Source organism: Sciurus carolinensis, chromosome 6 (assembly GCF_902686445.1).
Source record: "Sciurus carolinensis chromosome 6, mSciCar1.2, whole genome shotgun sequence".
Lineage (NCBI taxonomy): Eukaryota > Metazoa > Chordata > Mammalia > Rodentia > Sciuridae > Sciurus > Sciurus carolinensis.
The window spans coordinates 64,762,673-64,775,238 of NC_062218.1; the positions used below are offsets into that span (position 1 = coordinate 64,762,673).

Genomic DNA, 12,566 nt, shown 5'->3' on the forward strand with positions numbered 1-12,566 from the left:
AGTGCTTCTCAAATATTCATGCAAAAACAAATCACTCAAATTTGTTAAAATACAGGTTCTGATGCTGTAGGCCTGGGGTGAGGTCCCATACTCTGCTTTCTAACAGGCTCCCACGAAGTCCCCAAGCTGTTGGTCCACCCCTGGAGGAAGCAAGGGTCTGGTCCAACATCATCATCTTTCTGAGGAAAGGCACAAACTGACTTCTAGGACCTTTGCATTAGTTAATGACAGAACTAGGCCTGGAACAAAGGTCTCCCTCCTGATTTGTCAAAGTCCTTTCTATTTTATGAGGTGAACTTGTAACATGGTATTTTAACTTCAGAGCAGAAAGTTAAGTTTGCAAAATGAGTTCAGTAGTTTAATTATTAAAGGAGTGAAAGAAACTTAGGTCAGATCCAAATAGCACAAAGTCAAGAATAAAGCTGGCATTTATCTGAGAAATTTATGAAAAAGCAAATCAGTATTTGGCCACCAAATAATTTAGATTGGCTGCCTATAGAGCCCAAATTCATTCATCAAGAGCTAGTCTTCCACTAATCTTTGTACCATTTTGATCTGGTCTTTAGAAAGACATCAAAACCTGTTTAAATAAGCAAAATAACAGCTCAAAAACAAGGGTATCTTAACTTCTAGACTTGCAACTTGTTTTCCCTTGGTTTATGGATCCTTATGAGCTTCTGGTAAATGCCAAGTGGAAGAGGTTTCATGAGGTCTTGTGATAGGACTCTCAGAGGTACATGGTCCTAGATGTGGGCCAATGTCATATGAGCTAGATTAATGCTGAACTTCTCTGCTGTTTCTCCACTCCACCTCTGTAGTTTCATGCCTTGGTCAGACCACAGGCAGGCTGTCATTCACTTACCTGTACTGAGTGTCCTGGCCTGGTTTGTAGAACCAGTGTGGCTGCTCCCAGCCTGCATGGAACCCCATAGAACACTTAGACTCCAGGGTTTTATAGAGACCGCTGACTCGCTCAGTTGGCCTCCCAGCAAAGCGTTCTTCTTTCGGATAACCAACTGGAAAAGGGAAATTGGTACTTTAAATAGCTTATAGTCAAAATAATAGAATACTTTGAAGAGATTCAGAAAATGGAAAATATAGGTCTTAAAACCCAGAAAACCACGTGCATGCATGCACACGCGCAGGCACACACACACACACACACACGCACACGCACACACGATGTAAAAGACAAAGCTCTCATTTATATTGATTATAAAAGAAGTTATGGTTTGGAACTTGAATGCCTCCCCAAAAAGCTCCTGTGTTAAAGGCTTGGTCCCCTTCTGATGGAGCTGTCGGGAGGTGGTGGAATCTTTAGGAGGTAGGACCTTGTGAAGAGGTCACTAGGGGCATGCCCTCAAGGGGGTTATGGATCCCACCCCCTTTGTCTTGCACTGTTTGTTTTCTAGAAACCAGGAAGCAAAACAGGTTTCCTCTGCCCTGCACTTTCACCATATGTACTGCCTCAAAACAGGCCCAAAAGCAATTGGGTCAAGCGACCATAAACTGAAACCTCTGAAACAATGAACCAAAGTAAACATTTTCCTCCTTATAAGTGATTTTTCTTAGGAATTTTGTCACAGTGACAGAAAACTAACACAAAAGGCAAAATAAAAATATATTTAAATTTTTAAATCAGGGATGCATACCTCACATTAGATATGTACATTCATATATATATTCCTTGTTGTGTCTTAGAGGCACATGCCTAGAGTCCCAAACCACCTCCACCTCAACAAACAGAATAAAGAGCATCTAAAAAGTCAGAGATGCTGCAAGTCAATTCTGTTAACCCTTTATGGACAATGGTGAATTTGTACTTTACCAATATTGTTGAATCCGTATGATTCTCTTGCTTTGGCTTCAGTGTACTGAGTTGTTGTCCATTTGCCATAGCGATTGGGATCCAATTCTATCAGGTCAAAAGGAGGTTCTCCATGCAGAATCCAGTCACTGAGATATTTCCCTACCCCACCAGCGTGGATTATGCCATATCTTTCAAATATAGAAATAGATATCCCTGTTACTAATGCGTGTTATTTTCAAATGATGAAACATGTCCAACTTGGCCCCAAGTTTGGAGTGTTCTGTGCTATCAGAACATATAAATAACATAATCTTTATGCCATCCATTTTTTCCTTAAAAATGAAGAAATGCATGTTTAGGCATCCAAATGTGCCTGACTTGATAGCTAGTTTTTTTTTCCCATAGTTTTAAGAGGCATGCACCTGGAAGACATTCCATAACACCTAACAAGTAAGAGTGCTCACGTAAAGAAAGCAAGGATGTGGGTGACAAGGGAGCTAACAGGCAGATGTGGTTGGTGCCTCGCCTGTCCTCTCGAGCTATGGTTATCCTAACTGGGGGAAAATTTTGTGGGCAAAACTTTGCCACAAGAATCTCTTCTGGGACTCAGTTTAGTTCTGACCCCCTTCGGCAGTGACTTCATACAGGAACTTGGGCCATTATGCTGGAGGCAATTACTTGGGGCACCTGTGAGGAAGAGGTAGAAAGGAGCACTGGTCCCTGTATGCTGGAACTAAAGGGTCACTTGGTGGGGGAGTTCATTCTGTTTTCTATTTCCATAAGAAGGTGCTTTAAAAACCAGAACATGATTGTAGCCAATCAAGAAGATCAGAACGGAAGGACCACAGTTTTACATAGGCCTCATGCAGGGCCACACGCAGACTCTTATCTAATCGAAGTCATCACTGTGGCTTTACCTGTGGCTAAGTCAAGAGGAGCTTCTAAGACATTGGCCAGGAGTCATGGGGAGAGGACCCAAGAAAGGAGCTGCATGAGCAGACATTAAGATGCGAGGAACCCCAGTCCCCAAAGCATGGCAAGTCCACAGAACCACGGGTCTAAAGCATGGGGAAACTGCAGCAAAGACTGGAATTGCTAGCTAACTTTCCCCATCACAAGACACCAATTTTGCCATTTTGAAAAATAAATGCCTAAATATTTATATTTGCCATTTCTCAAGGAGAATAAAAAAGCAGCAATATACACTCCTCCGGGCAATGTAGCACTAGACCTGGCAAAGAGCTGGCAATCATTAAATATTAGTTGAGTAAATGAACAAATAAAATGGGGAAGGAAAATAGAATATTAGAAGCTGCTATATGATAGTAAAGTGGATTTGACATCAATAGACATCAAATATAATGGGACAAATATTAGAAATGAAACATCAAAGAGACAATGGAATCATAAATAGGAAGCAACCTAAGGAATGTAGAGAATCAAATTGTGTTCAACAAACACAAATTATGGTGAAAATGCATCATATATTTTACATTTGATATTTTGAATTATCTTTGTCACATCGTGTTATGAAAACATTCTTATAAAATTGGGGCAAATTGACCTATCTGGAGATAACAGCATGAAAAGAGACACAAATAATGGAAATGGCAGGAAATACACAGGGTGAAAGCGTCAGCAAATTATTGCCTTTCTGTGTGCTCATCTTTAAAACAAGTGATTAAACGATTACCTTAAAAAGCAGTACTTTAAAACTGAAATATTTTTATTCCTTGGTCATGAAAAATGAGAAAATAATCCCCCACTCCTGCATCTTTCTTTTTTGGCCCAAAATGATGCGACCATACTTATCTAAATAAGTGATTCTGCAGTCAGGATTGAATTACATGGAGATACTCACCCAAAGCCTATAGCCACCCAGTAGTTTCTGACCCCCTGATGGGGCCCCACCATGGGAAGAATGTCGGGAGAATAGGTAATAGGACCATTGACAACATTGATGATGTCAGCCTTTTTCAACACTGGAACCATTTCCATGGCAGCTTCGACGTGTTCCATGATTCGGTCTAAATCAGACTGAAAGAGTTCCTTTCCAAAGCCTGGAAATGCATGCCACTGTGGTCAGGATGCCATAGCTGCACTGCCAAGTACTCTAAAGTGCCCTGAGTCTCTGAAACCGCCTACATTTTCAGATGGCTTGTTTGGAAAGTACTTCCTTTTTTTTTTTTTTTTTCATCTAAACTTGACATTCACTATCCACAGATGGATAACCATAATATTACTGAGAACAATAATGCTATTGTTCTTCAAATAAAATCACCTTTTTAATTAATCAATTTCTAAAGTTATGTATATTAAGTTTCCAATATTGATTGAATCCAATCCCAAACACTAATAATTTGGTTTTTCAGGAGAGATCTTTATCCTTCAATTAACCATGAGAGCCTGTTTCATCCCCCAGGGGAGGCAAATGGGAGTTCACAAACTCATGCCAGGACACTGGGAAAGTGAAATGCAGCTCCAGAATCTAGGATGATGGATTGAAACCCCTTTTAACTCTCCCTCCTCCAGCCTGCTCCCAATGCATCCATGGGCCTGGAGTTCTCTGAAAAATGACAGGTCTTGGAGGACAGTCATTCCTTGTCCTAACAGTCACTGTGATGGAAACAAGGTCCACAAATGAAGTTCCAAAAAGAATGCTCTGCCCATTCTGGTGATTTTCCACACAGTATCCAGCCAGCTTCTTGCTCCTCTGGGGACTGCCCATTGGGGCATTCTCGTGGAGGACGTTGTTACTAGTGCCCAAGGACAGCTAACAATCTGGCTCTCCTTCCAACTGGAATTATTTAAGTGATTGTTCCATGTTTATTTGGAGGACAGGCTGCTGGCCTGGTGAAGACTGAGAGGGAGGCTAACGGGTGGCAGCTTTGCCCTCCCTCTGCGGGCAGGAACCATTCTCCTCAGACCCAAATGTGCAACATCTACTCAGCAAAACCAAATCCCTGAAGTTAGCTGACCCAGCTCCTGTGCAAGGTGGTTTAATAATCATTTTCTGTTATACGGGCCTATTCTTTGAGGAAGAAGTGGGAAGGATTCATTCTCTATCCCAAGTTGCTTATCAAAGCATAATTCTACAAAGTACAATTTCCTCTATTCCCTTATGTTCCCTGTAATAGGTCAGTGTCCCAATGATATGTTAGCTCCCTTTATAGATTAAACCAGAGGTGCCTCCTTTGGTGACCCAATTCTTCACCTGCCTCTGTGGAAATATTACACACACGCATGCACCCTACCCCCACAAATCCTAACCCATCTCCCTTGCAGAACTTAAAAGAGAAGCTACAGCACCTCCGTGTTAGCCTAGAAGCCAAAGCCTTTTCCATGCCCCAAATGTTGCATTGTAGGGCCTCAGTGTGCAGTAGCAGCCTACGCTGCTTGCTCTACAGGATTAGAGACCTCTGGGCCTTCTTCTTCGTAGGATGAATAGCCTGTCTCTGATTCCTGCCATATATCCAATTGTGAAAACACAATAGCAGCTTTCTTCAAATCTTGAAACTAGACCAAGCAGGCAGCAGATGGAGGAAAAAGGGAAGAGGCAGGAAGTTGGGGTGGGTAGTCAAAAATTCACCTGGAGCCTTTCAAAGCAGCTCAAGCAGGTTTTTTTAGTTTCTTCACCACCAACTGCATCTTCTCTCTTTTCTCATTTCCTGCTGCTTGTTCGAAGAGATAGGAGAAGTCACCTCAAACCCCTCCAGTGTCACCTCCAATGTCCCAGGTACACGTCTTATTTGACAGCTGACCCAGCCACAGAGAGGATGAACCATAAGTGTCAGACCTGCACTCATTTTTGTTTGCTGAACCCACCTGGAGGGACTCCACTGGTGACCCAAGAGTCCTGAACCTTCATTTTCTCCTGACTTTCATAGGGACCAAACAAGAGCCCATCCCTTTCCTGTCGGAGGTAGTAGGATCCTTCCAGATCGCGAAGCACAGGGAGTTCTCGTTTCAAAGCTTTCACTTCAGGTATAGTCGATGTAACAACATACTGGTGTTGAACTGGTATGAGGGGGTGTTCCAGTCCGATCATTTTGCCCACTTCACGAGCCCAAAATCCTTCAGTGGAGAAATCATTTAAAGATGTCACGACATGTATAACATAGCACACATGACACTGATGTGGCATTTATATTAAAAATATTTAGAAGACTTGGATTCTTATGGCAAAAATCTAAAGAATGTCATAATAATCTTTAAAAATTTTTTTTCCTGTCATGCTGGGAATCAAACCCAGGGCCTCACACATGCTAACTGAGTTATATCCACAGCTTCTTAAATTTTTTAACTTTGCAAAATTGAATGGGGCAAGATACAACAAGATAATATTTGGCACTATCAGAGTTTTGAATTTATCTATAGTGTTAGGGAACTCCAATCCTGAAAGAGCAAAAGTAGAGAGCAAACTCCCTCCCAAAAACTTATTTGAAAGAAACCTAGACACATTAAAAAGTACAAATGTTGATAAGAAAGATGGTGGAACAGGTTGACCTTACTATGAATAGGGAGAGTCAGACCCAGGAAGAGGCCACTGTGCTGATGTGATCAACATAATAAGTATTCATAGTACGTATTAAACCCTACAAATCAGCTCCTATACCTCCCCAAACCCTACTCCCCAAACTATTGATGGTTAAAATTCCACAAATACAAAATCTCTCAGTTCACTTAAAATCTGAATCTGTATATATGTGAGGAGAGAGAGAAAATTAACTTTCATCTGTTACTTTAAAAGGTTGTTTTTCATGAGTTCACAAGCGCTGGGGGTTAAAACCACGGAGGGTTTGGGGTCTCTCAATGATAGAGCACTTGCATACCATGCACCAGGTCCTGGGTTCAACCCTCAATATCACAAAGACAAAACAAAAACAAGCAACAGCAAAGCAAAAGCAAAACCAAAAACCAGGGAGGAAAGAGGAACTCAGCAGAGAGGAGATTGGGCCCATCAGTAGTGGGGAGTCCCCAGAACAAATGTTTCTCACTTCACATTTTATGCCAAAAATAGAGCTGGACAATTTGAGGATGAAGGACCCTAGATTCTTTCCCAGGCTGACCCTTCAGGTCACAGAAAGGTGAGGCATGCCCAAGGTCATGCCTGGAGATCTAATAGTCATCACATCTTACTGGTTTTCTTCCTGTCAAAAGAACTTATTTGAAATATCCAAGACATCTTCACTTGTATTGAGGTATTTTAGACTCTACAATTATAAAAGTGATTATTACTTGGTAGGAATATGTTGTTGCCTGACACATCAATGGATTGTTTTAGGCGAGAGGGGTTCTGTTTGCTTGTTTCATAATGATTTTGAGTAATCACTCAAGTGATTAGAGGATCCTATTTAAGTTACTGCTTTAGAGGTTTCACTTTCTAAATTTTTAACCATTTTTGTTTCCAAATTTTTTTTTCCAGAATCAGTTTTGACATCTCTATGAGGTTCAGAGCTGGACACAGAATTATTTATACGTCTGTCTGGGAATCCACATTATGTTCTCTTAAGTGCCAAAGTTTGTCTTACTTAACCATCAAAACATCGCCCCTGTACTCTGTGGTTTTGCTTTAGCCTAACAGCTAGCTTGGTCACACTTGATTATAACCCCTGAAGTGGGTTCCCATTTGTAAACTAGAAATCTGGCCTGTGGGCATGAGAGCTATTTGTTGGTCTTTAATAATTTAGAGACTTAATTTATTCTTGCTAAGAGGAAGATATGAATTACCAATATTAGGACTTTGTAGGAAAATATAGTAAAGTCACACATTCTAGTTATATATATACTAAGGCAGTTTTAGAATATAAAACATCAAAATATTTATCCTAGCAATTTAAACTCCTGCAGTATCCTCAATCTACTTCTTTCAATTAAAAATATAAATTAAAGAAAATAAATTCAGTCCTATTCAAACATATTTATGAACTTCTGAGACCAGTTTCTTGCTTATTAATGTACTTCATCATTAAAATAAAGTGAAAATGTATGCATAAGTCTCATGGAACTGTATTACTTCAAATCCAATAGTAATCCCTATGCTATTTTGCCCTATGGTGCTGATGCCTGTTGGCACTCTCTTCCTCTATGTGTTAATAAATTAGCCTAAATGTAGCCAAGAGTATACTTCCACTCCTGCTAGATCACCCAGCACCAAGTTCAAAAGGTAGAGTCAAGCAAGAAGGGATCTTTCTAAAAATCTACCATTACCCCCTGAAAAACAACTGGAGAGTCAACAAAAATGGCCATTGGAAATGGCTTCCATTTTTTTAGAAAAATACAATGTCTAATGGAAATAGGGTTACAAGGAAGGGTGAAGATTCCTGAATGAGTTTACTTTTATAAGGTTTATACAGTGACAATGATGGCTTGCTTCACTCTTTGATGCAGAAGAAACAGGAAAAATTAGGCAATTCTTTTTTGGCTTCATGTTAGTATGATCCAGTCACATTTCTGTTGTGCCTTACCAGGAAAATTCTTAAGTAAATCTTATAAAATTATCTCAGGTTTAATGTGTCAACTGGAAATGAGGTCAAGAGAAACATTCATCAGCGTGCAGAGAAAGGCTTGTCTCATAACTGAACATCTGGGCTGCACCTGAGGAGAGGACAGAATGAAGGTAAAATGATGCCTATTTTAAAAGCTGTGGCTACTAAAGGCAAGGTAGGCCATTGCACACCAAGAGGTCGAAAGCATCAAAAATTCCTCAGCTGTTTGCTCAAGAGTATAGTCATTCCATTCTTTCTGTTGTAGGAATGCCTGTCCAGTAGTGTTTCTCAAAAGATGTTTCGCAAATCATCTGGTATAGACAGTACGGTTTAAAATACAGCTTCCTAAAACTGAATATCCATGCATAAAAGAATAAAACTAGATCCCTATCTTTCACCCTGTATAAATGGCAACTCAAAATGATCAAAGACCTAGTAATTAGGCCAGAAACTTTGCAACTTCTAGAAGAAAATGTAGGGTCAACACTCCAACATATAGGCTCGGGCAACAACTATTTTTTTCCTTTTTTGGTACAGGGGATTGAACTCAGGGGCACTTAACCACTTTCCCCAGTCCTTTTTTATATTTTATTTAGAGACAGGGTCTTGCTGAGCTGCTTAGAGCGTTGCTAAGTTGCTGAGGTTGACTTTGAACTCTCAGTCCTCCTGCCTCAGCCTTCCCAGCCACTGGGATGACAGGCATGTGCCACAGCACCCAGCCTGCAACAAGTTCTCAGTTGTTTGAAAAGGGCAAAAGCTTTTAGGAGCAAATAATGAAGAGGTGCATCACTACTCCACAAAGGGACACACTGTAGCCATCATTCTAGGGACTTGTTAGCTTTCCCAGGGTGGCAGGAGCAGCCATCTCAAGGACCTCCTTTCATTGCTTTTCCCCACCCCATTGCCCCACAGGATTCCTCAGCAGCATAGAGAACTCCATCTCGATATGGGTCAGAGCTCTTTGAAGCTCATCCTATCTTCCTCTTCAGAGATTCCTTATTCCTCACAATTTTTTATAATTTAAAAAAATTATTACAATGACAATTTATTATGTAAATGAAAATTTATCCATTTTAGGAAAACATTGGATAAATGTCTTAAATTAAGATCATCCAAGTTTTTTCTCAAAATGTCCTTTGGGAATGCATGTCTTCCTGAAGCACTGTGCTAAGAAAAATGGCAGAGCTTTGTGCAAGACCATCTGAACCAAGTGCAGTCATTGATTAGCAATGCCTGCCTTAGGTGCTGGATATGGGGATCTGAGTATGAGAATAGTCAAATGTTTTTAGGGACTGAATTCATGAGACCATAGAAAATGTTGCAAACTTACAAAAAAATCCTTGCTACTTGGAAAGAAGAATGAATGATTTCACCAGAGATTCCAGATCTGGTTCCCAAAGATAGTGGGAGAAAGGAGTATTAAATGGAGACTGAAAGGGCAAGTGAGGCTCAAAACAAGACAATTTTTTATAATATCACTTTTATTTTTTAAGAAAGTCCTTTTACTTTACTTTTAATCTCAAACTAAAGAATGTATGTGATTTTTGTGTTTTTCAAATGGGAGGCGTGAGTTAGGAAGATTCAAAATACTAATTTAGCATCTTACCTACTGAAGACATGACTTTCCAGGATCACTAAAATATTTGGTTAAAAAATAGCATTAGTGAGGGGGGGATCCAAGATGTCGGACTAGAGGGAGGCTGCGTTCCTTGTCGCTCCGTAACTCCAGTTTCAAGCGGAGGATATCTGTTTCTTGGTGAGGAAGTTTTTGCTGCTTATCGATCCCTGCTGTTTACCCCATTTGTCTGCTGTGACCTGCAGTCTGCCAGCATATCGACACCTTTTTTGAGTGAAGATTGCTCACTGTCAGGCGCCCATCATCTGCCATTTGCCTGCCTCTGGCCGGTCCATCGCCTGCCTTACACCTATCCATCACCCAACGTACAAGGTTCACCTCCCGATTGTCTGACAACAGTCAGCAAACTGATGGCCGACCACCAGTGGAACACCAGCTGCCTGCTGCTGCCTGGAAGTTCTCCGTCACAGTACCTGCAGGTTTGATTACACGTGGCTGCCGCCCCATAGGACCCCTAGCCGGACTGACTGAGCCCCCTCTCCAGGATCCCTCAGCCCAACTGATCACTCCCTGCCTCTGGGGCCCTCACATCGACTGACTGCTCCCTGCCGCCAGGACCCCCAGACCAACTGACTGCGCCCTATCACTGGGACCCCAGACTGACTGCACCCGGCCTCCAGGATCCCACAAACACACGGGACCTCCAGGACCCCTGCCGGACCAACCGCATCCTATCTCCAGGACCTCCAGCTGAACACATCCACCCCTGAGCTGCAGCTCCCCATTTACCAACACATTTCGAAGCCAGAGTGGCCATCTTGGATAATCCTGGAAGCCATAGCTCTGACCTTTAGGTGGGGCAAATCCCATCTTGAGACGCCTGCTGGAGGCTTGAAGATCATTGTCAGGTAACTCTCATGCTTCAGGCTAATGAACACTGGGAGGTTTCATTAGTCATTAGTATGACTATTATACTGTAGATTTTCTTTTTTCTCCTTATTGAAAAATTTTTTATTTCTTTACTTTTCTTGCTCTCTTTTCCTTTTGTTTATGTGTTCCCTCAGAGTCTCTTTCTCCCTTTTTTGAATGCTAACATCCAATTTCTTTTGATTACACTCTCACCCTTTCTACTATCTAGAACTTCTGTATATTCTGTTCTTATCCCATTAACAGCCACATTCTACATCCCTCTGCATCCTCTTTGTCCTCCATTAGAAACTGCAGGCCTTATTGCAAATCTGTTTGTTTTACTGAAGATAATATTGAACTCATTCTGTTTATTATGACAATTTTGTTATTGTTCTCATAGGGGCTATTTGGTCTAGGATTGCATAGTGTCTGAATTGGGCACTGCTAATATTGATCTCCCCTTAAAGAAAGGGTTTTGGAAATCTATAGGGTCACTATAAGCCTATAGGGGGAAATCCGCAATAACCCAATCTGCACTGCTAGAGGGGAAGATACATGAACAACATGAAAAAACAAGGGAAGAAAATGATCCAAACAAATCTAGATTCCATATTAATAGAATCCAATGACAGTATGTTAGAAGAAATGTCAGAAAAGGACTTCAGATTATACATGATTAATGATTCACGAAGCAAAGGATGAGATAAGAGCAAATGCAGGCAATGAATGATAATACCAATAAGATGAAAGAGCACCTGCAGGAAGCAAAAGATCATTTCAACAAAGAGATACAGATTCTCAAAAAAAAAAAAAAAAAAAAAAAAAAACGGAAATCCTTGAAATGAAGGAAACAATAAACCAAATAAAAAACTCAATGGAAAGCATCACCAAAAGACTAGACCACTTGGAAGACAGAACCTCAGACAATGAAGACAAAATATTTATTCTTGAAAATAAAGTTGCCCAAACAGAGAAGATGGTAAGAAATCATGAGCAGAATCTCCAAGAACTATGGGACATCATGAAAAGACCAAATTTAAGAATTATTGGGATTGAGGAAGGCACAGAGATACAAACCAAAGGAATGAATAACCTATTCAATGAAATAATATCAGAAAATTTCCAAAACCTGAAGAATGAAATGGAAAATCAAATACAAGAGGCTTACAGAACACCAAATGGACAAAATCACAACAGATCCACACCAAGGCACATTATAATGAAAATGCCTAACATTCAAAATAAAGATAGGATTTAGAAGGCCGCGAGAGAAAAGCATCAGATTACATATAGGGGGAGACCAATACGGATAGCAGCCAACTTCTCGACCCAGACTCTAAAAGCTAGAAGGGCCTGGACCAACATATTTCAAGGTCTGAAAGAACATGGTCGACAACCAAGAATCCTATACCCAGCAAAACTAACCTTCAGATTTGAACATGAAATAAAATCCTTCCATGATAAAGAAAAGTTAAAAGAATTTACAAATAGAAAGCCTGCGCTACAGAATGTTCTCAACAAAATATTCCATGAGGAGGAAATGAAAAACAACAATGGAGGTCAGCAAAGGGAGGAACTACCTTAGAGAAAAACCACTCAAAGGAGAAACCAAACCAACTTAAAAACCAAAAATAAGACAAATGACTGGGAATACAAATCATATCTCAATAATAACCCTAAACATTAATGGCCTAAACTTATCAATCAAAAGACATAGACTGGCAGAATAGATTAAAAAGAAAGACCCAACAATATGCTGCCTGCAAGAGACTCATCTCATAGA

At 40.6% G+C, this 12,566-nt stretch overlaps 1 protein-coding gene across 2 annotated transcripts in view; it reads right to left on the bottom strand.

Annotated features, from left to right (window-relative positions):
• Dmgdh (dimethylglycine dehydrogenase) overlaps positions 1-12,566 on the bottom strand; it is a 62,646-nt gene that overhangs the window by 29,157 nt on the left and 20,923 nt on the right. For both annotated transcript variants that reach the window (XM_047555090.1, XM_047555089.1), the window contains exons 6-9: positions 5,636-5,884; positions 3,672-3,870; positions 1,829-1,998; positions 863-1,016 (exon numbers count right to left, since the gene is read on the bottom strand). In XM_047555090.1, coding sequence (XP_047411046.1) covers positions 863-1,016; positions 1,829-1,998; positions 3,672-3,870; positions 5,636-5,884 — 772 coding nt within the window. The remainder of the gene's footprint in view (positions 1-862; positions 1,017-1,828; positions 1,999-3,671; positions 3,871-5,635; positions 5,885-12,566) is intronic.